The following is a 27951-nucleotide window of genomic DNA, read 5'->3' as shown; positions in this document are numbered from 1 at the left end:
GAACCACCCAAAACCTCCCAACTAAGCCATGTGAGCTTGCTAGAGAATGGAGAACGTTTAAAGCCCTAGGGCTAACCAGAATTTCTCAGATTTGTTTTGTTGTTATATTTTGTTTTTTTTGTAACTAGTCACTCACTTTGAATTTAAATTGATTGTCATTGGAGATTGTGAGCTTGCTGGAGGATGGAGATTATTTGAAGCCCTAGGGCTAGCCGGAAATTCTCATATTTGTTTTGTTGTTGTAGTTTATTTTACCAATCACTCACTTTGAATTCAAAATGAATGCCATTGGAGACACACATGTTTTGTTTTTGAATTTTTTTTCACCAGTCACTCATTATGAATTTGAGTTGAATCCTATTGGAGATAGCCATTTTGACTTAATTGTGTATCAAAGTAAACCTGTGAAAATCCAGCAATAATTATTTTTTATGCAGAATTTTACAATCAAATCATGTTAAACACAATTTAATTAAGTTAAGTTCTTAAAGCAATGCAAGGTTAATTTCCTCTCCATTTGGGCAATAAGATGATCAATTGAGTTTTCTGTACAATGAAATCATGGTGAACACAATTCAACATGATCCCTGTTGTATTATCTTCATGAATATCAACTAAAGATGAAAGCGAGTATTCTCGTATTCTTTACATTCACATTATCTGAGATTAGGTGTAGCCAAAAACAAAATTCATGGATCAATACCAATAACTTGTATATTAATTTAAATTGTAACACAAACTGTAATTTACATATGAAATAGAATAGATGTCATCGACACATGAAACATGTTTATAAGTACAAAAATGAGTATATAAACTCATAATACATTTAAGAAAGTAAAGTGTTGGTTATTACAAATCCTGGCCTACTAAATTACCCAAAACAAGAAAAATAAAACTGTCATTCTATTTATTCTAACATTTCATCCCTTCTATTTCTTCCCTCATGGAAGCCATACTCTGTTTTTTTTATTTTTTGAAGGTCCTCCATCAGTACCCGGTGCTGGGAATTGCATCTTTGATCTAGCTTTGGCTCCAGCCTCTTTGCATCCCTTAGTGGCCAATTTTTTTCCCTTGTCCTTGTTGTTAGCATCAGTCATTGTTTGACCATGGATTGTTACTTCAGGTGTGGAAATCAACTGTAGCAAACTTTGAGGTCAATTTATGTAAAACCTAACAATGGATTGAGGAAAATCTGAAACAGTTAGCCTCACCTGTGACAAAGGACCATGAGAATTTGCACTTTCATCATCACCCTATACAAGGGATTAAATTAATGCCATATCAAAAGTGCAAACAAAACTTAAATATAAATTACTCAAATTAACTTTACATGTCTGCTTGTTGGCATTTGGATTGTGCCAACTCCATCTTGATTCCCATATGCACTTGCCCTGTTAGCCTGCAAATTCAAATGGTGATATAAACCATGTAGATTAATTTAATTCCAAACCATGATTGGATGAATATAGATGACAAACCTACCTGATTAGCATGATATCTTCTATTGTGTCCTTTTTCACCACACAGCCCACATCTAACATAGCCTCCTTTTTTGCTCACCTTCCCATTTGTGAAGCCTCTAACTTCTTCACCAAATTCTTTCCTTCTCAACATTGTCCTCCTGCCCTTCTTTTTGTTGACTGCCAAAGGTGGTATCATGGGCCCTTGGTCACTCTTGGGCCATTGAATCCTGCCATGGGTTGGGTTTAAGGTGTGTCCATATATTGCTAGGTATGTGCTCACACTATAACATGGATGGATATAGTTTTCAGGTCTGTCATTGTTGTAATATACCACTGACACTGCATGACTACATGGTAGTCCTGTTAATTGCCAAACCCTACAGGAACAAAGCCCTTTTTCCTTATTGACAACAAACTGCCCATCAGGGCCTGTAACCTGATAATCATCCCCTCCTGACCACATTGGTGTGTAGAATTTACTCAGTTGTTTGAATATCTCCAATTTTTTAAGGATCCGTGGACAATGTTGAGTTGTACAATGCTTCATTGCATCCCTTCTTTTTTGTATCCTAATCATCAACTGGGTTCTTATTATTTCATTCATAGTTACTATACCCTTTGTTCTGGCCTCAAGTATATGACTGTTAAAACCCTCACATAGGTTATTTAATAAAATATCACATTTGAATTGCGTTTGGAAGTATGCCCTAGACCAATGTTTGGGAGCTATGTTTTTCATATATTGGTGGGCCCCTATAGACATTCCTTTGAGGATGTTCATTGCCCTATCAAATGCAGCTTGGTAGGTTGATTTAGCACAAAGAAACATTTGGTCCTTAAGTCCTTTCCCCATGAATTTTTTCCTGAAATTAGTGTGAATGTGTCTCACACAGAACCTGTGTTCACTATTAGGAAATAAGTCATCAATTGCATTGAGTAAACCCTATAGTTTTGCAATTAATGTCCACACCATAACCCAATACCCATATACAAAACAAGTTAAAAGGGAAAAGATTTAGGTCAGAACAATTAAATGTAGGCAAAGCAATTAACTCAGTGAGAAATTAAATCAAAAGAACAACTATTCAACCTTAGATCAATTAATTTAGACACATCATAGCCATCAAAATTGGATACATGAAATTAAATAAAAAGAATGACATACCTTTTGCCTATCACTGACAAATGCCCAATTATGGCTGTTTTCAATTTTGAGATCTTCACCTAACAACTCCAGGAACCAGGACCAGTTGTATCTGTTTTCTTTGTTAACAATAGCCCAAGCTATTGGGTAACTACAGTTGTTTGGATCCACACCTACAGCTGATAGAAGCTGGCCGCCATATAGCCCTTTAAGAAAACACCCATCAACTGAAATAACCCTCCTACATCCAGACAAGAATCCAGCTCTGAGTGGTGCAAGGCACACATACATAGCTTCAAAAATTCCATCATCACATTTGAACTTGACAGTTGATCCTGGGTGACTCTTGAGCAACTCTAGTCTATAATCATACAAACTGGCCATTTGTGTTGCTTCATCCCCATCTATTTCCCTTGTTTGAGAAAAATAACACACAAGCATTCAAAGAGAATATCATTAGTTGCACTAGTAAAAACCATACACACATGCTTGCTATAAAATAAAAGAAACCAAAAAAATAACAATAATTGCAAAAACTCACCTCAAAGCAATGGCTTTAGCCCTAAAAGCTGTTAGTCTGCTAATCTCAACATTTTGATTTAACTTAACAGCTTGCATTATTCCACTTAACTTCCAAGAAGGATCTGCTCTGAACTGTTCCATGTATTTTTTTGCTATCCACATTGCATTCACATGTCTATTCTTGTGTCCCTTTGCACATTCATGTTTGAGGTTCCCTGATTTGATTTGCACTGTGCTGACACCCCTACTCATAAGTGAAGCCCACAAATAAAAAGGACACCCTCTTGTGCATATAGCTTTGCATCTTGTGCTATCATTTGGCCTAAAGTTCATCACATATCGGTTCTTAATGCCATAATTTTTCACAGCTGTTTTGAACTGATTAAAATCCCTAAATTTCATGCCTATCTGAAGCTGAGAGTTACCCATATTAATGTCTTCATTAAACTCTGAATACTTTGGTCTAGAAGGCATCATTTCTTCACTGTCTGTTGATGAGCATGAATGTAACTCATCAGATTCCCCATGTTCAGAGAATATTTCCCCATCAAAGTCAACATGTGGTATTTCTCCTTCTACTGTCACTACAGCATGTGAACTGATACAGTCATTTCTGCAATCATCATCTGACCCCCCACCAAAGCTATATTCAGAGTCATGTATCTCAAATTCTTCTTCCATTATTTTTCCCTTTCTGGTTCCCTCAATGAGAATGCCCTCCAAATCATCTTCTTCATTAGCATCTGAGTCTTCTTGGGAGTCTTCAATCCCAACTGCATGTGAGTTATTTTGTTGGTCAGTAGTGCAACCTGGATAATGTTCTTGTCCCTTCCCCATTTTGGTAGTATTGATGTACACAAACATTTCTCTGCTAGAGTCAACTGAATTAGCCATTGTTAAGGCATCTATATCAGTTACTATCTCTTTCATGCCATTGTTTGCACTGTGGTCATCCATATACCATATACTACACCCTTCTACCTCCATCATAAATTCTTTGGCCATACTGAGTAATTCAAGCCTTGATATTTGATCTGCACACACATAATCTACATACCCTGCCAATTCTTGTACACCACTTACCATACAATGCATACGTATTGTGAATAGTTCTGCATTGGGTACTGAAATTTGATTCAAGAAAGCCAAACTTAAAACAATTAGAGAACCAAAAAACATATGCTACAACAAAAAACACACTGAATCTATTGAGAATCCCAAAAAATCATTTAGAGGCCGAACGGTTTGAGGACAAGTGTTAGGGCTCAACAGCCTCATTAACTCGTAGCTCAGGTTGCTCTAAAGCCACCAATGATATTTTGCTAAACCCATAGAATCAATGATATGATACTAAGCTAATGAATAGTACAATTAATCATAGAAAGGCAATTAAGTCATACGAGATTAAAATATACAATTGATTGACTTAGACTCTACAAATGCATGGCACTAGCACTAATTAACATAACTAATCTTCAGCACACTTCATAACCACTAATAAAAGACAAAATTAGTTTTACTGCAATGATTAACAACAAAGATTGTCATCAATAACATTAAGCAAAATTATCTCCAGGACATAGCAAGAATGTGTAAGCCTATACAAAATAAAATCACATAGATGGCATCATATTGTGTTAGTAATGACTGAAAAATTAAATCAATAAACATAATATACACCCGTACAATGGCAATGATTAACAACAAGCTTCAAAAAAAAATTCATAAACACTCAATAGAAATAAACACATAGAAAATTAAACTGACTTTAATGAAGCCAACGAGTAAATAGAAAGAAAAAATATTGGGCATTGAGTAATCGATATCATACTAAGGCAACTAATAAGATCAAAATTCCTGAGTTAATTAACTTAGTAAATGTAAATATTATGAACAAGTTGCAAATGAGTGAACCCACAATCATAAGGATAAGTTGCAAATGAGTGAACCCATAATCATAAGGATCGGATAAAGACATAAAAAGGAAAATAAAAGAAAACCACAAAATCATCTCCACAATATCAATTTCAGTGGATATGCAACTCAAATCCCATCATGCAAATGAATAAAAAAAAAAGTCTTCACATTCCTTTCACTGGTTTTAAAAAGTACACATCCATTAACTCATTTACCAAAAAAAAGAAAACTCAGTAATCTTAAAAGAACAACCATTCAATAATTTCAAACCCTAACATCTAAAAGCTAACAAATTTGTTCGTGTGTGTGTGTGGGATGGGCATAACTCAGTAAAATGAGTTTATTTAAACTTAAACCCCAACATCTAAAAGCTAAAATTGCATAATAGGAACAGATCGAAGGTTAGTGTTTCACTTACAGTATTCCGGACCATCTTCCCCATCACGTCGAATCTCCCAACTCACCGACATTCTTAATGCACCCAAGCTCCTCTTCTTCTTTGACACTTCTTCTTTGACACTGATCTCTTCACTAGCTCCAGACAGCCACCGTCTTGGTCTTCCTCGTTGTCCTGCTCGGGCGATGAAAACGAAGGCCAGCCAAGGGTTTGTTTCTAATGAGAAAAGGGCTGACGTGGAAACATAATATGAGGTGTGTTGCCACTCAGCAAAGCTGACATGTCTCAAGCCTGCTGATTGGGTTTTTTCGGGCCTCCACGTCAGCTAATGACATAGTTAATCCACCGAGTGACTTGTTTGTGAAATGGTTAGTGACTTTAGTGAGCACTTTGAAACAAACCAAAATTCGGTGAGCAAACTGATATTTCGACAAAGTTGAGTGATTTATCAAAAAAATTAACCTTAAACTAGTCATCTAACTTTAACTTTGTTTTAATGAGAGGTCACATGAGAGATTTTGGTTCTTATTTTATGATGTGGACACTGGAAAAACTTTGTCACACCTCCATGATACAACAACGTTGGCTCTATTGGCTCATCCACATCACCCATGGATGCCACATTACTTGAAGTTGTCCACGTCAACTCACCCATGTTACTTTATCCCCTTTTCCCATCATCTCTTCTTTTCTTTTAGGGAATGAAAAGATAAAGTGGTGTGCTATATGACCTCGACCTCATTGTCACTTTCGCGCTCATTGATAAACTTTTGGGATCTTGCTTCAATAATTAACCCATGCCATCATGAGACTTCGCCAATAATAAAGAATTGTCCTTGGCGCCCTGGGCTTCTTGAATCTTGCCTTTTGATCTCCTTCATGTGTGCTTTGCTTCTCGGCTCTTCACTCGTGATTAACAGAGATGCGGAATGGGACAATGAGATGAAAAGGTATGCTAACATGTTTTATTGGGCATTACAAAAACTTTACCTTGCTAATTTCCTATCAATTCCACAGCTTTCATATTTATATATTATTTATGGTCTATCTACTTTATTAACAAACAATTAATAAACAATTTAAATTCAAGCTAAAATTTTAGACTAATAAACAAATAAAATGAGTTCAACCATATCTAACCTCGTTTAATAAAGTTTGACAAACCCTAAATAACATTGGATAATGTATAAACATTTAGCATATAGCATTGTTGGATAATAGGTAATCATTTTTTTTTATATATATTTATAAATAATTATTAATAAATGTATTACAGGGGCTAAAGAAAACTTTCAAACTCATTCCAAATGACTGAATCGTAATTGACATTTTAATGAGGGGGTCAGTAAAAGTATCCCATCCAAAACCTAGTCACTGGCTACGTCTCCGTCGCGCCGACGCTCTCCACCACACTTCGCCGTGCTCCCTCGCGGCACATTGCCCTTGCTTTCATCTCATGAGGAGCCTTTTACGGGCGGAGACAAGCTGAACCGAGCACCGCTCGTTTGGCTTGCTCGGCTTGTTTAAACCCCCACTACTTTAGTGTTCAAGTGCCAAGCTCTCCAATGAACTCCATCTCTGCCAAACTCTTCAACTCCCATCTCCACTTCCTCTGCACTGCAAAATCGGCACCTTTATCGACATCTAGGGTTAGGGTTTCGCCTAAGGCTACAAAGGTTTCAAATTTGCAGCTCAAGGAGAAGTGGTTGGATTCCCTCTCCTTGAGCCCACTGGGAGGAGACGAGGGAGTGATTTGTGCTTCGGAGCCTCAATGGGTTCTTGGAGTGGATCCCGATGTCTCTGGCGCCGTCGCACTTTTGAAACCCGATGGTTCTGTCTCTTTGGCTCAGGTCGAACACTGTTCTTTGTTTTACCATTTGAATCGCAATGCTCTTTTAACTAATCGTGATTGAGGTAACAATGTAACTCTATAACATCCAGTTTTACAATCAATCATCACTTCTTAAAAAAAGAAAATAAATTTGGTTTTTATCTGCGATTCAATATAGAAATGTCTGGTAATAATTTTAGAAAAGTTTTAATCTGAGCAGTAATTTAATTTTTATACGCTTAAACTCTCAAGTTTCTCATATTCAGTTTTATTATTAATTATTTGGAACCATTGGCTGATATTAAGTTGTTAGTGAATGCATTTACTGTGAATCGCATTGAAATTGACATACCACATCTTCAATGGTCTTGTTGTTTGGTGACAATAGTTACTTATCCTATTTATACTTAACGTTTCCTGGTTGAATTGAATTGCATAGCTTTGTTTTCAGCTTTAACTTCTGACTTGGAAGTATTACTAATGCTGAGAATGTGATTCAAAGTTTTCTGATTATTATTTTCCTGGGTATCTAAGGGCCATTATTATTTCTATTTCTCTTTGGCAAGCTCTTGTAACAATCATATACGGATCCCATATTGTAGGTCTTTGATACCCCAAATGTAAAAGTACTGGTTGGAAAAAGACTACAAAATCGTTTGGATGCGAGGTCTAGCGTTCAGTTGCTTCAGACCTTTGGTGCACTACATGGTATGAAGCACATATTTGTGTAATTGTTAGTTGTGGTCCTATCATTCTCCATTTTCCTTGACTTGTACATGTGTTTAAGGTTTCTAGAATTTGTGTATATGTTAGTTGTGGTCCTATCATTCTCCATTTTCCTTAACTTGTATATGTGTTTTTAAGGTTTGCAACATGCTTGATGTTCATAACCATGGTTTATCTGCTCATAGGTAGTTGTTGTTGGTTCTACAATTATGTAAAGCATCCATATTTTTCATTGTGGATTTCATTTCACTAGTCTCAAAAGCTATTTTCTTGATTAATCTTCCCTTCCAAATAGTCTTGATAGAATTTGTTTATGAAACAAGAAGGAAGTGGAATAAATCCTTATAATGGCCCCTTTCTGAATCATTAATGGACTGAATTTTAATGTTTGTGATTTGCCCCTTGCCTTAGTTTGATGCCCTTTCAACACCTTGAATGACTTCGTCTTGGACTTAAGATTTGGATTCTCTGATTCTATTGATCAGCAACTGTGAGATGCTCATTTTTCATAGTTCAAAATGCTTACTGTGTTAACTAAATCAATTTATATGTGGCTAGAGAAGGGTGCCAGATACACAGTGGAAATTCCTGGGATCCTGTCCATGTGCAGACTATTGCGCATTATGTTTTGTTAGACTTTTTTCAGATTAACCTGTAGTTCATGTGTAATGGGAACATATCCAAGTATTTTTCTGAACTTTAGAGGTTCAATTGTTCTAATAAACTAATCTATCTCTGGGACCAGAGCATATATCGAACAGTCAAATCCCTTCCCATGAGATGGAAAGCAGGTTTTTGCTAAAACTTGTCTCTGACAGAACACAACTTGCACCTTTTGGTCTTTAAATAGATCTCTATTATTCAAATCAAATAGATGTTGAATTTTGTTTGTAAGGTTAAGAAAAAAGTAATTATGTGATGTTTTTGAAACTAGTTTTCAGAAAGCCATCATGGATGTACATGACATGACATGATTTTATTATGATTTTTGCTGTGAAATATCTTTTCGTTACACAGCCCATCGGTGGATCTGTAGTTGTAGAATTGACTTGGATCAAATAACGTTGCCATTGTCAGCCTTATTTAGCTGAATGTCATTAATCTATAATAGGATCTCTCTTTACAAATGCTCTCTCTTGCAGCTGTGTTTATTGTCGTCTTTTCCACTGTTTTATGCAGGGATGGTGGAGTGGAGGATATACATATGGATTGTGGATTGGTGTTTTAGTTGCATCAGGATTTTCAGTTGTGCCAGTGACATCACATGAATGGAAAAATCATTATGAACTTTCTCGAAGCTCTTCGAGTAAGGTTTGTGGAAGTGCAATTGTTTTATCACCAAGGTTTAAAAAGGCGAAAGGCGTACTTGAGGCGTTTTGCTCTTATGAGGCGAGGCGTAAGCCTCGAGGCGATCCGAGGCGTAAGCCTCAACAAAAACTTAAAAAATATAAATGATAATTCATAATATAGACTAAATAATCATAACTTGTAGATAATGAATAAAGAATAATGGTTAATGTATATTAATTATTAGTGTTAAATTAATATTTAAATTATAAAACATATTAAATATTTTTTTATAATTTTTTTATTATCATCTTTGATATATTATTAATATATATATTATATAATTAATAAAATAATCTAATTAATGGATAATGATTTGATGATTATAATTTATAAGTTTGTAAAAAAACCCTAGCCTCCATCGTCCATTGATAATGATAATGATTGATATTATTTAAATTATAAATATTTTTTTAATAATTTTTTTATTAACATTTTGATATATTATTATATAATTAATTTTTATTTTCAAATAATCTCAACCGTTGAATCGTTGATAATGGTTTGATTTGTAAACCCTAGCCCACGTCGCCACCATCATCATCCGCTCAAAGACGTGCCCGCTCAAAGACGCCCCCGTCGCCACCATCATCACCCGCTCAAAGACGCCCACGTCGCCACCATCATCACCCGCTCAAAGACGCGCCCGCTCAAAGACGCCCCCGTCGCCACCACCATCATCACCCGCTCAAAGACGCCCCCGCTCAAAGACGCCAGGCTCGCAACCTCAATGCCCGCATCCTCTCCGACCTCCGCAACAACCGTCCCCTTCGGCCCTTAGTTCTTAGCCATTTTTTGTTGCTTCTTGAGGGGCGTACGCCTCTTGAGCCTCGAGGCGACGAGCCTCGAGGCGAAGCGCCTCACCCGGTTGAGGCGTAAGCTTCGCCACCGGCCATGGAAGCGTATGCCTCGAGGCAGGCCGTCACCGCCTCGCCTTGAGGCGCGCCTCGAGGCGTACGCCTCAATCGCCTTTTTAAACAATGTTTATCACCTTTATGTACAATGATGTATTGTTGAATCATGGTTTTGAGGTAGTTGAGGGCACATAGCTATGTCTATATCAGATCATGCTAGCTATCTTCTGTGACTCGTAGTTCTTGAAATGAACTGTGATTGATCCGTTCTGTTTATGGAGAAATCATTTTTGAATTATGGCATCTGCCCATCATTAGAAGATGTTGCCAATTGCTTCCATTATAGTGTTGAAGTTTACCATATTCCATTGCTTTGGTGTTGAAGTCATTTAAGTATGCTAGCCTTTCTGGCTTTTGCTGGATTATTTGCCATGAAAATGCCATTCACCAATGTATGTATAAAAAATGAATGCTGATAAGAGCTGCTCTTTTTATTTGGAGGCATAGTTCAAGAAGTTCATGTTTTCTTTTTATTTGGAGGCATAGCTGAAGAAGTTCATTTTGTCTTTTTATTTGGAGGCGTTGTTTCTTGTATTTAGTTGATTATGATCATAATCTTTTTTCTGTTAACTCTAACTTATTAATCCGTTCCTTACTTCTGCTTTACTTCAAGAGTTAACTTACTAACTCTAGATGATAACTAGAGATTTCTTTTAATTGTAAAGATGTTTTGGCAAGATGATAGCAGGGAAGTTGCTTCTGCTCTGTTGAATCTGTTCCCATCTTTGAGCCATCAATTAAAGAGGAAGAAAGATCATGGTATATATTGTCAACAAATTCCCCCAAAACTGGTTTACATTGTATACACTGTAACAAACATGCTTCTTCATGGAGTATTACCTTCATCTTTGCTTCCACAGGTCGAGCTGAAGCTCTTCTTATTGCGGCATATGGAAGAGGCCTTATAGAATGATTGGACCAAGTTGATTCTAATGTTTCTCATATTCCCATAAGCTTGGTTCATTTGGGTGTTTCCATGTATGTGAGGATTCCTTTCCAATGGCAAATGAAAGCAAAGGAAATGAAGTGCTTTAGTGGTGTGCATCAGTCAACTCTGCTTAATGTTGCTAATGCTACTGTAACCATAAAGAGTGTATTTTTAATAATAAATTAGCCAATATATTTGAGTAATTTGAGATGAAATCGGCCTTCTGTTTCACTTTGCAGTCCCATGGAGGCAGGCAAAGCAGGTTGTCTCAAGGTCAGCCTGTCTTGTGGAAGTCCGTGTGCTGATTATTTTGAATGCTAAGGAGTACTGAATCTTTGTTTAAAGCAGAGGATCAGATCTCAAGCTTCCAATTCAGGCCCTGGGAAAACGCAATGGCCATGGCAGATCTATGTGTTCCTGTGATGTCTTGGCCCTATTTACTGTGATGCAAAGAACATATTGGGCAAGGTCAACACATGTTCTAGTGGTCAACTGGAGGTTAGAGCTCTGGGTTTGCTGTTTCTGCACGGTGTGCAGCTTTTCTCTTTTTAAGCTACTCTTCTTTCTACGGAAGCTTGAGAACAAGCTTAAGATGCACAAGTTTGATCTCAAGGTTCATAATCTCCCTCAAGTTCAGAAAACCACACCACAGACTCACTCGTCTGGAATCAAACCACGTGTGATTGGCAAAGGTGAAGATAATTTGAAAATAGTGGAATGCTCCTTAGTCATCATTTTGCTTAGAAAATGGCGGTGTTTTTATATTGTTGATATTGCGGCTTAGCAACACTACCCTCTCCCCTTCTATTCTTCAAGCTATTCCTTTTCCTTATTGTGTAACATCTGAGCATCCTCTTTCCTGAGGTCTACTTAGTTTGGAGGCTGAGCTTGGGTTTGTTTGTATCCTAACAATCATACTGATGCTGAACCACATTATATAGAGTGCAAATTCAATTATAAGGAATTGGTTAACACCCCCTAAACCCAGGCTTGACAAACTCTCTTTGTTGATCTTAATTATTGTTTGATTTATGTTAATTGCATGTTTTGAGGCTCACTAGCATATCTATTTTCAAACAAAAGTTTTAAGAAACTTAGGAAAGTTTGTACAGAGTCAGAGATACATAAATGAAAGGACGAGGGTATTTGTTTACAAGTGTAAAGTCAACTTTGCTAGTTCTATGACCGGAAATGATTCCATATGTTATTTTGCAATATTGGCTTAATATAAATGAGGGGAATAAAAGTGCCATATAGATCACAATGGGTGAATGGTAGATGTTTTTGATGACCATAGTACTTACCCATATTCATTTTCATCATTGCTATTATTTGAAGCGCTTGATGATGTTAAGTTGTTGACACATGCATTTATTTTAATGCACTGCTATGAAAAAATCGTAATCTATTTCCAGTACTCTTCTTGCTTGGTGATAGGTTGATTATTAGTGGAGTAATTATCATATTTTTATCTTCTTTCTAGCTTGAGTTAAAGTTTTAGATATTTCTTTTCATCTTTAACTTCTAAACTAAATTGGCTATTTTACTAATATCAAGAATGTGATGCAGAGTTTTTGATTGCTTTACTATTTTTTTTTTGGAAGAGTTTTATTGTGGTTATCTTATTTCTTGTTGTTAAGCTCGTGTAGCCATCTCATGGACATTTTAGGCCTTTTGATTCTTCTACCGTAAAATATTGCATAGTAATTTATTTGATTCATGCCACGTTAAAAATTATAAATGGATTGATTGTTAATGTTTGTGATCCATTGTTTGTTTTCCCCTGTTTGAGGCCACCTCACTACCTTGGTTGGGCTTGTTTTGATACTCATTTGAATTTTCTTGGGTTATTGATAAGAAATAGAGCTATTGTCATTGTTCCCTTTTCAAAATAAGTAGATGTTTTTGATAACAATGCTCATTTTTGACAAAAAAACCATATATCATATGCATAAGCCCAAATTCCTGCCCAATTGCAAAGTATTTAGGTGTTGAGTGTTGATAAGAGCTGCTGTGTTAGCTTTTAGAGAAGCAGAGAGTCACCAATATTTTGCTTCGACTCACTTGATTGCGATCATATATTTGAGTTGTTGTCTTTGGAATAGTAATCTATTCCTTACCTGAGTGATAGCTGGAGGGCTGTTTCTCATTCCAATGAATTTTTTGGCAGGATGATAGCAGGGAAGCTACCTTTTGTTATTCCCACTGTTGAGTTTTCAACTTAAGAGGAAGAAAGTCATGGTATCTATCTTCAACTTCTTAACCTATATTTAGTTCTTGTCCGCCCAATTACCATTTCAGTGTTACATTGTATACTGTAACTAGTACCTGCATCTGATGCTACAAATTGAGCCAAGCTTGTCCTTACTGTGCACACTGAAGTGGTCTTCCAAAACATATTTCAAGTGTCTGGCCTATTTAGTTCACTGAGCAAAGAAGGCAGTTCAAAACTTTCCAGTAGACAAGTAAATAGCTGACGATTATTAGATTTGCAATATGCCTCTTGTAAATGCTGTTTGAAGATCCATTGTGTAATGAATTTTACTACCATCAGTGGCTTCAGGTCTTTCATATTTATGTCTATATTATTCGCATTCAATACTTATCACAAAATTTTTCCCTTGACTGTATTGATTTTGCTTCCTTTCCTCATATTCATAGTGGGTTAAGGACATGAATATATATATATATGTAATTCATGAGAATTTTATACTTCGGGACAGAGACATACTTTCATGGCTGAGATTTAACTTCTGCTTCCAAATCCTCGGTCTTGATGAGCTTTGTTAATTTTTTGAAATTAAAGAGTTATGTTTCAAGTTTTAAATTCAAGTGTTATATTTTGGGACAGAGACATGCTTTCATGGCTGAGATTTAACTTCTGTTTCCAAATCCTCAGTCTTGATAAGCTTGGTTAATTTTTGAAATTTAAGAGTTAAGTTTTAACTTTCAGATTCAAGAGTTATGGCCAGTCTGCACAGAAGAAATTTAGCTGCTAATGTTACTGTATCCCAAGTTAGAAACACGCTAAAACTTACTTTTAAGAAATGGTTGAGATGAAATTGGTCTAACAGTTTCACTTGGCTCACTCGATAGTAACAGGTAAGTACCATGGTATCTCTAAGTTCAGATCTAGTTTTCTGTGGAAACTTCAACTTTCTATCATGATTGGTGTTGACAAATATCTATCCATTGGAAAGAAGAGTCTACTACTGTTGTAAAATGTAGGATCGAATAGAGCAGTACAACAGTAAAATAAATAAAAGGAATGCTGGAAAAATAAAGAACACAAAGATGTTACGTGGAAAACCCCTAAACAATTAGGGTAAAAACCACGGCAAAGATAGAAGAATTTACTAAGTGGGAAAATTGCAGGAGTTACAAACTCTCTAATAACAAGGAGAAAACCAGTACTCTCTCTTGTAGTAGAAGAATGGACTAACTCTCAAAATATTTTTTCCACACTTTTCTTCTCTCTCTAATTTCTTCTCACTCTCACTTCTTCACTTGATTCTTCACTCAAGGTTGTGTCTAAGAATGAGAATAGGCTCACATATATATAGGCCAACTAAAACCACCATTTTCCTTAAACACATGGGCACTAATCCATGGATTAAGTTCATGGTTTAGGTTAATGGTTTAAGCCAGCCATTGTTTGGGTGATCCATGGATTAAGAGGAGTTGGATTTGGGCTAATGGATTATAATCCATTGGTTTTAGGCCAATGGGTTTATGCCAACAATTCTCCCACTTGAAGATTTGATTGAAAGGCAATCAGATCTTCACACCATTCTTCCTATTTTGCCATTCGATGTTGCTTACATCTCTGTCAGACCACAAGAGGATCGACACCATATGAATCTGTCAGTGTTGATTGCTTTTGTCATAAAGTCTGCTAGATTATCCTTGGTATGAATCTTTTGTATGTCCACTGTACCTTCTTCAACTTTCTCACGAACGAAATGGTACTGAACTCTGATATGTTTTGTCTTTGAATGAAATGCTGGATTCCTTGCAAGATGCAATGCACTCTGGTTGTCACAATATAAAGTGATATTCTCTTGTTTGTGCCCAAATTCTTCCAACACCATCTTCAACCACACGCTTTCTTTCTCGGCTTGTGTAGGCGCCAAATACTACGCTTACGTCGTTGACGTAGCCACGATCGATCTGCAGCTTTTGAAACCCACTCACGACTCCTCCTCGCTAGTGTGAACACATATCCGATGAGTGGATTTGCTTTTTATCAAGATCACCGCATAATCGAGCATCAACATATCCATCGGCGATGAAAGTCAGATCCCCCATAACATAATGCAACATTTGAGGTTCCCTTTATATATCTGAGAATCCTCTTAACAACACTCCAATGCTCTCGACCAGGATTCGCCATTTACCGACTTACCACTCCCACTGCATGTGCAATGTCTGGTCTTGTACAGATCATGGCAAACATTAGGCTTCCCACCGCTGATGCATACGATACTTGACACATCTCCATCCTCTCTTCTTCACTGCTAGGACACATACTTGAGGATAACTTGAAATTAACAGGAAGTGGGGTAGAAATTGGCTTACAATCTTGCATGTTGAACCGCCGCAAGATCTTCTTCAGATAAGTCTTCTGAGAAAGCCAAATCTTCCTATTATTTCTGTCTCGGTGAATTTGCATCCCTAGAATCTTGTTTGCCGGTCCCAAGTCCTTCATTTCAAACTCCCTAGCCAATTGTGCCTTCAACTCCTTGATACGATCTTTGTTGGGGCCTGCTACCAACATGTCGTCAACATACAGCAACAAGAAGACAAAATCTTCTTCTTCTTCAAACCTCGTGACATATGCACAAGGGTCTCAGATTGAATCTGGCTGTATCCAAGGCTCATGATGAAGGAATCAAATCTCTTGTACCAACATCTCGTAGCGCTGCTTTAGACCGTCTGACAGATTTGTTCAACCTACAAACCAAGTTCTCTTTACCTTTTTCTTCAAAACCTTCTGGTTGGAGCATATAAATTTCTTCTTCAAGATCTCCATGAAGAAATGCAGTTTTGACATCTAACTGCTCAAGATGCAAGTCAAATGTAGCACACATCCCCAGGACTACTCGGACTGTTGTGAGTCGAACCACAGGCGAAAATATTTCGTTGAAGTCAATACCTTCCTTCTGAGCATATCCTTTCACCACCAATCTAGCACGATAACGATCTACTTGATCATCACTATTGCGCTTGATCTTGTAGACCCATTTATTGCCAATGGGTTTTCGCCCTTGTGGCAGCGACACCAGTTCCCATGTCCTATTTTTATGAAGAGCTTCAATTTCTTCTTCCATTGCTGCCATCCACTGAGATGCATCTGAATTGTTCAGTGCTTCTTGAAGAGTTGATGGCTCTCCATCCTCAGTTAGAAGACAGTAAGCAATATTACCCTCCATAATATAGTCAGAATGCCAACTTGGTGCCTTTCTTGTACGAGTTGACCGCCGAACTTCTAGAACTTCAGATTCAGCTGGTTCTTGTACCTCGTGCTCTGGTGTAGCTTCAGCTTCTTTTTCTACCTGTATTGTTGTAGTCTCTGTGCTTTCTTTTGAAGTGCTTTCACCATCTACTTGCTCTTGTTCTTTATCTTCTATGAAGATAACATCCCTGCTGATTACAACCTTATGGGCAGTGGGATCCCACAGGCGGTACCCCTTAACACCATCAGCATATCCTAAGAACATACATTTTCTGGATTTTGGATCCAGTTTTGTAGTTTCTTGGGTATTGTACATTACATATACAGGACTTCCAAATATATGAAGGTTTGAATAATCAACTGGCTTACCAGTCCACATCTCCATCGGTGTCTTCAACTCGATTGCAGTTGATGGGGCCCGATTCACCACATAACAGGCGGTACTGGCTGCTTCTACCCAGAACGTCTTATCTAAGCCTACAGCTCCCAACATAGCTCTTGTTTTTTCCAACAGAGTCCTGTTCATCCGCTCTGTCACTCCATTTTGTTGAGGAGTGTATGCTGTAGTGAACTGCCTTTTGATGCCTTCTTGCTTGCAGAATTCATCAAATTCTTTGCTAGTATATTCTCCTCCATTATCAGTCCTCAAGCACTTTATTTTCTCGCCAGATTCAAGTTCCACCCGCGCTTTGTAAAATTTGAAGACTTGAAACACATCAGCCTTCCTCTTGATAGGGTACACCCAACATCTCCTGGAATAGTCATTAATAAATGATACAAAGTAATTTGTTCCTCCCAGGGATGTGACTGGTGCTTGCCACACATCAGAGTGAACCAATTCTAGAATTGCTTTGCTTCTAGAATTAGATGTGTTGAACTTGAGTCGATGTTGCTTGCTTACAATGCAATGTTCACAAAAGGGTAGTGTTACCTTTGTGAGACCTTGAAGTAGATTCCTTTCTGTAAGAATCTTCATTCCTTGCTCTGACATGTGTCCAAGTTTCCTGTGCCATGTCATTGTGCATCTTTCACTTGGACTACTTGTGGCAACCTAGGCTTCTCCTTCTTGCAAAGTTTCTCCTTCAAACGATGTATAGATTTGCACTATCTTTTCTCCCTTCATGCATACAAAGCGCTCCTCGAATTATCTTCATGATCTTGTTTTGAACTTCAATTTTGCAACCAAGATCATCAAGTTGTCCTATAGACAACAAATTCTTCTTGAGGCCCTCCACATGTCGGACTTCTTGTATGGTCCGAACCGTGTCATCGTACATCTTCAGTTTGATAATGCCAATGCCAACGATCTTCAAAGCTTGATCGTTACAGCTGTACACAGATCCCCCAGAGATAGGTTCATACTGATGGAACCATTCTCTTCGGGAGGTCATGTGAAAAGTGGCTGCTGAATCAAGAAGCCATACATCAGTAAATCTTTTACCTGATGTAGTTGCTTTGCTTTACACACCATGGCTTCTCCATCATCTCAAGTGTTTTGCAACATTCCCTTGAGGATTGGAATCCTTTTTATTTAGACTCAACAATCCTTCTTCAAGTGACCTTTCTTGCCACGGTGGTAGTACTTGAAAGTCTTCTTACTCCCTCGACTTTGATCTACCACGATTGTAACTCCCACTAGATTCACGTTCTGTTGGTCTTCCTCTCGTCACCATCAAAGCCTCCGCTTGTTGTGAACTTGTTAGCTTGTCTTCCTTGTTCTTGCGCGACTCTCTTCCCTCCGAACGCAGCCGCAATATTGTCGAAAAACTAGACTGTCTCGTGGGGACATTATTTGTTAAGTTGATGACGAGTTGATCATACGAATCTGGTAGACTTTGGAGTAGAATTTCTGCACGTTCACTTGACTCTATTGTATGTCCCAATGATGTGAGTTGGGAAAAATAGAGTGTTCGAGTGTATTCATGTGTCCAGTCATCGAAGTAGATTACGCCATACATAAAGTATAGAGTCTCCTTTTTAAGGAAAAATTTTGTTGTGGAGTGACTTGGCCTCGTCATGACTTAGTGAGGTGGTCCCATATCTCTTTCGCTCGTCTTCTTCTCCGCTATGCTTGATAGAACTCCATCAGCAAGTGCGAGATGAAGATCAGCAACGACGTTCCCGTCCATCTCATTCCACTTATCATCTTTGACCTCAGCTGGTCTTTCGGTGATGGCCGCCAAGCAGTTGTCCTTCCTCAGGATTGCCTTTATCTTCAGCTTCCACAGTGAGAAATTACTCCCACTGAATTTTTCAATCTCATATTTTGCCGCCATTGCTTCTATTAGAAATTGCTGCAAGAGCAGTAATCAGTCTTTCAAAAGGTGAATAATTATCCAACTTATTTTCTTATGTGGAGGATCCACTAATAGTGGCAACCACAGAGCATACGATAAGTAGATATATTACACCAAGATCTAGCTCTGATACCACTTGTTGTAAAATGTAGGATCGAATGAAGCGATGACAAATGATAGAAAATAAATAAAAAGGAATGTTGGAAAAAAATAAAGAACACAAAGATGTTACGTGGAAAAACCCCTAAACAATTAGGGTAAAAACCACGGCAAAGATAGAAGAATTTACTAAGTGGGAAAATTGCAGGAGTTACAAACTCTCTAATAACAAGTAGAAAACCAGTACTCTCTCTTGTAGTAGAAGAATGGACTAACTCTCAAAATATTTTTTCCACACTTTTCTTCTCTCTCTAATTTCTTCTCACTCTACTTCTTCACTTGATTCTTCACTCAAGGTTGTGTCTAAGAATGAGAATAGGCTCACATATATATAGGCCAACTAAAACCACCATTTTCCTTAAACACATGGGCACTAATCCATGGATTAAGTTCATGGTTTAGGTTAATGGTTTAAAGCCGACCATTGTTTGGGTGATCCATGGATTAAGAGGAGTTGGATTTGGGCTAATGGATTATAATCCATTGGTTTTAGGCCAATGGGTTTATGCCAACAATTCTCCCACTTGAAGATTTGATTGAAAGGCAATCGGATCTTCACACCATTCTTCCTATTTTTGCCATTCGATGTTGCTTACATCTCCAGCCGGACCACAAGAGGATCGACACCATATGAATCTGTCAGTGTTGATTGCTTTTGTCATAAAGTCTGCTAGATTATCCTTGGTATGAATCTTTTGTATGCTAGATTATTCTGGTATTCAATTTTCAGCATGGATGAAGGAGATGGATAATCTTCAGTATCTGGTGGAGATCCATCTTTTTGGCTGCAGACAATGTGAGCACCTCCCACCGCGTGAGCAACTGCCTTTACTAGAGGTTCTCACTATCGCAAAAATGAATAAAATCAGATGTGTCATTAATGACTCTGGCAGCAACATAACAGGATATTTCCCACCGCTGAAGAAGCTTAAGTTAGATCAGATGAGGAACTTGGAAAGATGGTGCATGACAGAGGAAAGAGAGGCAGGTTCCTACTTCTTTCTTGTCCTCATTTCTATTCATATACTTGAATGCCCTAAGCTAACAACCATGCCATGCATTCCATCTATTCGAAAGCTGAAATCGAGCAGATCATCTGATGAGACACTCATCCCTCTGACTTGTTGGGGAAGTGGGTTCTTCAAGCATTTTACATCACTTGAGAGTGAAGATATCTGGATTTGAGGGGCTGGTTTTGTTGCTGGAAGATGAGGAGGAAGCAAGTGGCCTTAGATCATGCCTCCAGAAAATCGAAATTAGTAACTGCAATCATCTCTCATCAACAGGGGGAATCTAGAACCTCCTGTTTGTCATATCTCTGAAGTGCCAAAAGTGTGATGCCTTGGTCTCCTTTGCAGAGCAGATGCCTCGAGGTTTGAAGTCTCTAAAGGATCTGTATATATTAGAATGTCAATATCTGACTGGTTTATCAGAGCCACATCTTCTCAACAAGATTGTGTTCTAACTTGTCTCGAACAACTACATCTTATCAGTTGCCATGTTCTAATAGAACTGCCCAAGTGCCTCAGATCTCTTCAGGAATTGCTTGTTGCTGACTGCCAAAGCTTTCAAATTTTTGAATGATACTCTGAAAAACCTTACATTCCTCCATGTGTTTAGTTGTTCCAGCTTCTCTTGCCACAATGCCTTACTTCACTGCATGATTTGTCCATTGAAAACTGCCTGTTGATGAAGTCCTTTCCGGAAAGCCTTTCACTCGAGTCTTTAATTGTTAAAGACTGCCCCTTGCCGAAGTCATTTCCAGAAACCCTTCCTAATCTCAGGTATTTGCAAAAATTGAAGGATGCACGGAGCTGGAGAGGCAATGCAAGACAGGAGGAAAGTATTGGAAACTTGTCTCAGACATCTCACATACTAGCATAGGAAGAACTGCCATTCCTGCCGCAGCTGATTTTCATTTGGACGAAAAAGCACAATCTCCTACGATATCTTTTTATAACATTCTTTCTACTTTCTTACTCAGTTTTGTTATATTTAGGCTTGATGTCTTGAAGGAGTGAGAATTTTTCTTTCGAGAATTTCTTTTTCAGACTGAAGAATTCTATGGCAGACATGTGTAACTGGGAAGAAAGCTCCTACCATCTATGAAAATAGAATGATTGTGTTATATGTCCAACAAGGGTTGGTGCAAATTTGGAAGGAACAAAGATAAAAAACAAAAGATGCGTCTAAATTGCAAATTGTAGATACTAATCGAAATTTTTCTATGAAGCAAATGCTTTAAATATAAGTGAATGCAAGACAATTTAGTATTAAATTCTCTTTTTGTGATTTCTTTATTTTATTTGAAACACATGCATAAACAGCACAACATTCAGATTATGTTTTCACTTAATATAGTTCCAAAAGTTATTCCCATTCATTAATACTTTTGATTAGAAAAGGGAAGTAATTCTCGATCCCTTTAATTTTGCTAGTCTTTTGCTGAACCAAATTGATTGGATATGTTTTTTTTTTAAAAAAAGAACCTCAAGGGCTAATATATTAATAACAGCAAAAAAAATACAGAGCACTGAGAAGGTTTACAAAAATAAATACAGGCACATCAAAACAAGAAATCAGAATCCAACTAGAAGAGGAACCCATCCGCAGTGAAGACATTCATGATCCAGCGAGGAAGATCGCGGCTGAAAAGGAAAAGATTTAACATGGAGAAGTTGAGACCGAATGAGGCTAAGTGAACAGCAGGCATCATCCATTACCGAGGTATGCAGTGAATGCGTGGGGAGTCATGGACGTTCAGGAGGTTTCTAATGGCATCAAGTTGCGAGCGGAATCGCCAAGTGATGGCCGGCTCAGGAGTAAAGATAGTAGAGGCGATTGTGGGAGTCGAACAAATATATGCTTGATGTGAAATCCATGATCGAGAGTTGAATGAAGAAGCGCAGTGATGGCGGAGAGATCCTCAGGAGATGAATCATTCACCGTGAAAGAGAAACTACTGCAGTTTTACAACGTAGTTAGTATTGGTGATAAAGAAACCAGTGGAACATACCTCAGAGGCTTGCTGAACACAAGAGTAAGTGAACAAAATGAAGTCTTGAGACATTGGGATATTGTTCAGAATGAGCTTTTTGCCGGCGAGGCTTCCCGCATCGCAGTGTACTCCGCACATGTGCAATCGCTCTACAAACAACGGTGGGGACATTAAAATGAGCATTGCGGAAGATAACATCCTAGCAGGGATTTCCAAATCATCCAAGCGGTTTGCAGAGATAGCGAAATAATGTGAGTTGAGAAACCTCCCTCGATGAAGCGGAGACCGAGACCAAAAACCAAGCGGGAAGTGGATGTAAGTATTTGTTTTCGAGTGAGGTATGCCCGACACCTTGGCTTTGGGACAATGACAAAAAATAAGTGATCAATAGTTTTCGAGGAGGAAAGGCGCACTGACCCGGCAAAGGGATATCAGGGCCAAGATTCAAATAAGATAGAAAGTTAGAAGTAGACAATCGGCCATGAAAGAGTGTCGGATAAAATGTTTGGTTACAGGGGGCGATATATAGTTTCAGATTAATCTCCGGCCGTACAAGGATCCACCGATGCACTCTGTGATTAAGATATGCATAGACAGATGAAGAAATTTTATGCTACTTAGTTGGGGGAGACCATGCCCAATGATTAAGAGAAACAAAATCAATAGAGACAGAGCTCAAACTTTGCAAATTCAAATTAGGACCAAACACATGTTGCAATGCGGCCTCACACCAACGTTCCCCAACGATAACATCATAAATAGTAATATTGAAATCGATCAAGCTCATGTTAAAAAAGTCGGGTTTTGATGACAATCGAGTGTCAAAAATCCAAGGGTCCCAGAAAAAGGAGGTGAGAGAGGGATTAATCAAAAATTATGCGACAACAGGATTTGATATGAACAGCAGCGTTAAAAAGACTTCGAAAAAACCACGAACACTTCGCGGGAGCGGAGTTACTCCAAAAGTTCACATTACCTCTCCAACAATGTCTAGGGACTGTTTCCTACGGACCTTTCTGTGATGTTAGGGACTATGTTCCCTAACATCACAGAAAGGTCTGTCCCAGGAGGAGACTATTGGTGCGTTGTTTTTAACATCTCAATAACATACATATGAGGTACTGTTCCTGATAAAAGTACTGCTACTTTGGTACTGAGTTGTGGACAAACACATTGCCATGAATCTTTTCCTTTTGTTGGCATTTTTCATTTGTTGTGCTGCTTGCTTCACACATTTTTATTTTAACAAACCCATGATTATGAGGTGCCACTTTCTCCCTGTTTTGTTAAGTTATAATCTTTTCTGTTGTAATTATCTTTTGTTTCTTTTGTTTGTGAATATATAATCCATGAGAGTTCTTCTAGGAAATGGCTGTTGCCTTTGTGAAACAATTTCACCTAAGACCTAAGTTTATATGTTTCCTGCATCAATATTATGTGCTTTAGATAAGATGACTAGCAAGATTCATTTTTTAATTTCAATCTGCTATCCATGGTTTTATCATGATGAACGCGGAAATTCGTTTTAATTATTTGAATCATGTAAACAAACTTGAAGGCAGACAGCCTTTTTATTAATAGAGCAAGAAACATGAATGCAACGTCCTGAAGCAAGACATTGTTGCTGCATTTTCCTTTATGCGTTAGTAAGAAGACCACTGGGTTTGTTGATTTCAATAATTTCACAAAGTCTTGGATTTTGTTGAGGTTATTATAAGTTCGTCACTAACATTATTGTCTTCTTTCCAATGTCTTATATTGATTATTTTTTTCTTTCAATTGATTTGGTTGAAGCTTGAGCAAGATTTTTGTGGGAGAAAAGCATGCTTATCAAATTGTGGCTGTATCCACCCTAAATAAGAAAAAACAAGCACCTGAATGTCTGGTATCCAAATGATAAGGAAGAGTATTTTTCTTATTTTCAAGTAGCAAGCTTGATGCTGGGTGTCCTACCTGTGAACATGTTTTTCTATATTATTGCCTCAATATATATTGCCAGGACACGGAAAGACATGCAAGATCAGTGATCACAATTGAAGAAGTAATGGTGTTCTTAATTAATAGCTCATAATCATCTGATTTTCTTAGCTTTCTATTCTAATATTAATCTGTGAGTTACTTTTATCCATTAAATCTGCTATTAATAAACCTTTCTTTTTGTTATCACCATGCATCTTCATACAGGAAAGCGCCCATCTTTATGATTAATATATGGAACTCTTGTGGTGTATAAAGCTGATGGTTTTCGCTTATTGAACTTCTCACAAATGATCTAACTGTTCAAGCACTCTAATCATTTTGTCGGTGAATGTACTGCCTGTTGTTGAAATTGTAATAATACTGAGCTAAGAGTTCATGAGGTGTAGAATTTTTTTTTAACTTTTTTTTTATTTTTTATACAGGTGTTTGATGCTAATAAATTATTCTATGCAGGGACCATAGTTCATATTTGATTGGTGATATGATGTGCAGCTGATTCTTGTGAGTTGGGAGTTATTTTGTTTTATTTTTTTTTTATTTGAAGTTTTATTAGCTGATTCTTGTCCGGGCAAATATCCTACTTCTGCTTGAGCTTCTTTTAGCAAGGAGTTGAAGTTGAGTACAACTATTTTAGGTGAAAAATAGAAGTTCTTTCAATTGCATTGGTCTCACCACTTGCACCAGATTGAGAATGTCAGTATTCAACATGGCTGGCTTGATCGTCTGGTTATCAAATCAATCACAGAAATTTTATACTGTTGATTTTACCTGATCTTTTTTTTTTAATTGTTGATAAAGAGCTGCACAGCAGCTAAGCGAACCCAAACAAAACTAAAAAAACATATATACTGCCAACAAGGCAGACAAAACAAAGAAAGAAGATCAAAACCAAAACTCAGAATTACGCATGGCATCATAAGCCATTTGGGAAGATCCCATCCTTGGTGATAAAGAGATAATTCAGTCTCAGCACTGCCCATTGTAGCAAACTTGTCAGCCATCCAATTCCACTCTCTTGGAATCACTTCAAATTGTAGGCTTTCTCTATGATGAATGAGTTCTTGAATCTTCTCAACTCCTTGCCTGATAGGCCAGTTACATCGCTCAATTCTTCCCTTCACCGCATAAGCTGCTTCAGAACAGTCCGTAAATATGTTCCCAATCTGCATCGCCCAAGCATCATCGAGTTGGAGCGTCCAGGCAATTGCCCAGATCTCAGCTTCCAAGCTGGATGAGCCCCATAATTGTTGACAACTTGCCATGACAATTCTTTTAGCCGTGGTTGTAATAATGAAACCCATGCTTGCTAGAGTATTAAGAGATTTCCAAGCAGTATCATAGAACATAATCAAATTAGAGTAAGGAGAATGCTCAAGACTGAGCAGAAACTTCCCCATTTTGTCTACTGGTTATACTAAATTGGTTCTTTTTTCTATTGTAAACCTTAGCTAATTTTCATGTGTTAAAAAAATAAATAAAGATATCATTTATCAAGTGTGTCAAAATTACTGAGTGATCCCTCCCTTGATATTAGTGAGTTCTTGATGTTTTGCAAAAAGAGTTACAACGAACTAAGAAAGAGAAGAAAAACAGAAGCTAGAACAAAAAACATGAAGCAGAACAAATGTCTTCAAGCCATCGAGGACGATCGCGTCCTTGAGCAAAGAGTGATAAAAGAGGGTTAGCGCTCCCAAAGTGTGCAAGGTGATCAACAATGGAGTTTGCCTTGCGATTAATATGATCAAAGTAGAAGTTGTTCCAAGGCTAGACCAAGTTTTTGATATCACGAATCAAGGAAGAATAGCGCCAAGCCGTTGTGTTGTTGAAGTCAATGAGTAACTGAATGGCGTTCCTACAATCAGAGAAGAGTGCGTTCGGTTGCCAATAATTCAAGTAGCAGTGTTTCACGGGGAGGTGGATTGCCCGCAGCTCAGCTTCCAGAGGATAGGAACAGGAATCACCAGCTGCACCTGCAAGCAGAATAGAGTGAAAATTAGTGTATATAATGAAGCCGAAACCGGCCTTACCTGTCCGATGTTCCCAAGCAGCATCAAAGGACACAAAGATAGAAAGATTTGGTTTGTCTTTAGTGTCTTTTCTTCTTGATGTTAATCTTTTCTTCTTTGTAGTGTCTTTAGATGAATAAATACTGAACAATCTATATTTGGTTTGTCTGATGCATTGGAAGGATAATTGTTTCAGGAGTTCTTGATGTGGTCCTTGGTTGTTGCTGTGTAAGTTGGGTGTTTTATATGATTTGCTTTCTCATTTATGCACTCCTCTGTTCACAAAATAGAATCAATAGCAGCAAATTGTGCACCTAACCTTGAAATGATGGGCATCAAGTTGTTAAAAAAATATAAAATAATGTTTATGGTAAGAAATTTACATCACAATAAATCAAAACTAAAACATGTTCTTGATGTGCTCTGCGGTTGTTGCATGCAAGTTGGTGTTTTTTTTTTATGATTTGCTTTATAATCAAATCACTGTTTTGGCTAACAAATCAAAGCACTGTTTTGGATGGGAAAATTGAGGGTTTTTTTTTCTTTCAATCTGTTATCTATGCTTGTATCATGATGAATTGAATCATGTAAACAAACTACTAGTGTAAGAAACATAATTGGAATGTCTTGGAGTATGTCATTACTACTGCCTTCCCTTCTGTGTTCACAATTACAACACTAACTGTATTTTTTTTTTATAATTTCCCAATGTCTTATATTCTCAGTGGTTTATTTATTGACAGTTTTGAAGAATGAGCAAGTGTTTTGTGGGAGAAGAGAAGCGTATGGTTATTACATCATGCACCTAGCATTACCAAAAGTCCCCAGAAGTCTACAATCAGAATGCATCAAAATAGTGTCACTACCAAATATTAATTAGTTCAGTTAGTAAGTGTGATGCTGGGTGTCATACCTATGAATATGTTCTTTATTATTATTGCCTCAAGATCACAATCACACAGTTGCAAGGTATTCTTAACAAATCTACTTCTATTTGTCCTTCTTTCAAGCTTGATGTGTGCCTTTTTCTGTCCATGCTTATTGTGCTTCCTGTGGTTAATAAACACTTGCTCTTGTTATCATAACTTGGCACAGGAAAACAGAGGAAAAGATGCATCTTTCCTAGTGATCTCGTCTTTCAATGTACATAATTCTTGAGGTGTACTCTTGCTAGTTCTCATTATGCTGCTTCCCTAGATTGATCCCATTGGCCAAACCAGCTTCCAATCATTTATCAGTAATTACACTACAACAAGTGGTGATGTATTAATCCTGATAGTACACATGGCTAGGTTATGGATTTAGCATATGGAGGAGGTTTTGATATTAGTGAATCTTTGTGTGCAGGGACCAAAGTTCAATCTCAAGTGGGTGATGCCCAGTAGATTCATGTATTGTTTTCCACAAGAATTTGAAGTTTTTTTCCTTAAAAGATTTGGACTTGTATTTGCTTGAATTTATGATATGCTTGCCTCATAGTTGATGCTATGAGACAAGCATATCAATTGGCTTTTTTTTCTTGATTTAACTTTTTCGGAAGGATTTGGAGTTAAGTACTAGGTTATTTCTTGGCAACATGAGTAGAAAGATCACATTATAGTCTGAATCCTCAGTTGTTGTTATCTATCATCAGAAAATAGCAAAAGCTCATTGTGTGGAGAATCTAAGCCATTGTTACATGTTTCTACCTATAGAATGAGATTTGAGAATGTGAAAATTAACCCTTTCTTATTGCTCTTCTGATTTCACAATCCATTATAATGATGTGACTCTTATAATGCAAGTTTATCTATTTTTTTTTTAATTACAATGAAGGGTTTACTGCTCTCAGCATACCCTTAGAACCCGGTGTCAACTTTCCTTG

At 37.5% G+C, this 27951-nt stretch overlaps 1 protein-coding gene across 2 annotated transcripts; it reads left to right on the top strand.

Annotated features, from left to right (window-relative positions):
- The first annotated feature begins 6790 nt into the window (after positions 1-6790).
- On the top strand, positions 6791-12163 carry LOC120265953 (Holliday junction resolvase MOC1, chloroplastic-like). Of its 2 annotated transcripts, none has more exons than XM_039273904.1 (5): positions 6791-7296; positions 9183-9314; positions 10930-11023; positions 11125-11301; positions 11432-12163. In XM_039273904.1, the coding sequence occupies exons 1-4, from the start codon at positions 7012-7014 to the stop codon at positions 11175-11177; spliced, it is 564 nt and encodes a 187-aa protein (XP_039129838.1). In that variant the 5' UTR covers positions 6791-7011; the 3' UTR covers positions 11178-11301; positions 11432-12163. The 2 variants fall into 2 exon arrangements, with proteins under 2 accessions (XP_039129838.1, XP_039129837.1); XM_039273903.1 differs by having other exon boundaries at positions 9873-11023.
- Positions 12164-27951: the final 15788 nt, after the last annotated feature.

This window comes from Dioscorea cayenensis, chromosome 7, assembly GCF_009730915.1.
Source record: "Dioscorea cayenensis subsp. rotundata cultivar TDr96_F1 chromosome 7, TDr96_F1_v2_PseudoChromosome.rev07_lg8_w22 25.fasta, whole genome shotgun sequence".
Classification (NCBI taxonomy): Eukaryota; Viridiplantae; Streptophyta; class Magnoliopsida; order Dioscoreales; family Dioscoreaceae; genus Dioscorea; species Dioscorea cayenensis.
This window is presented reverse-complemented; position numbering and strand designations above follow the sequence as displayed.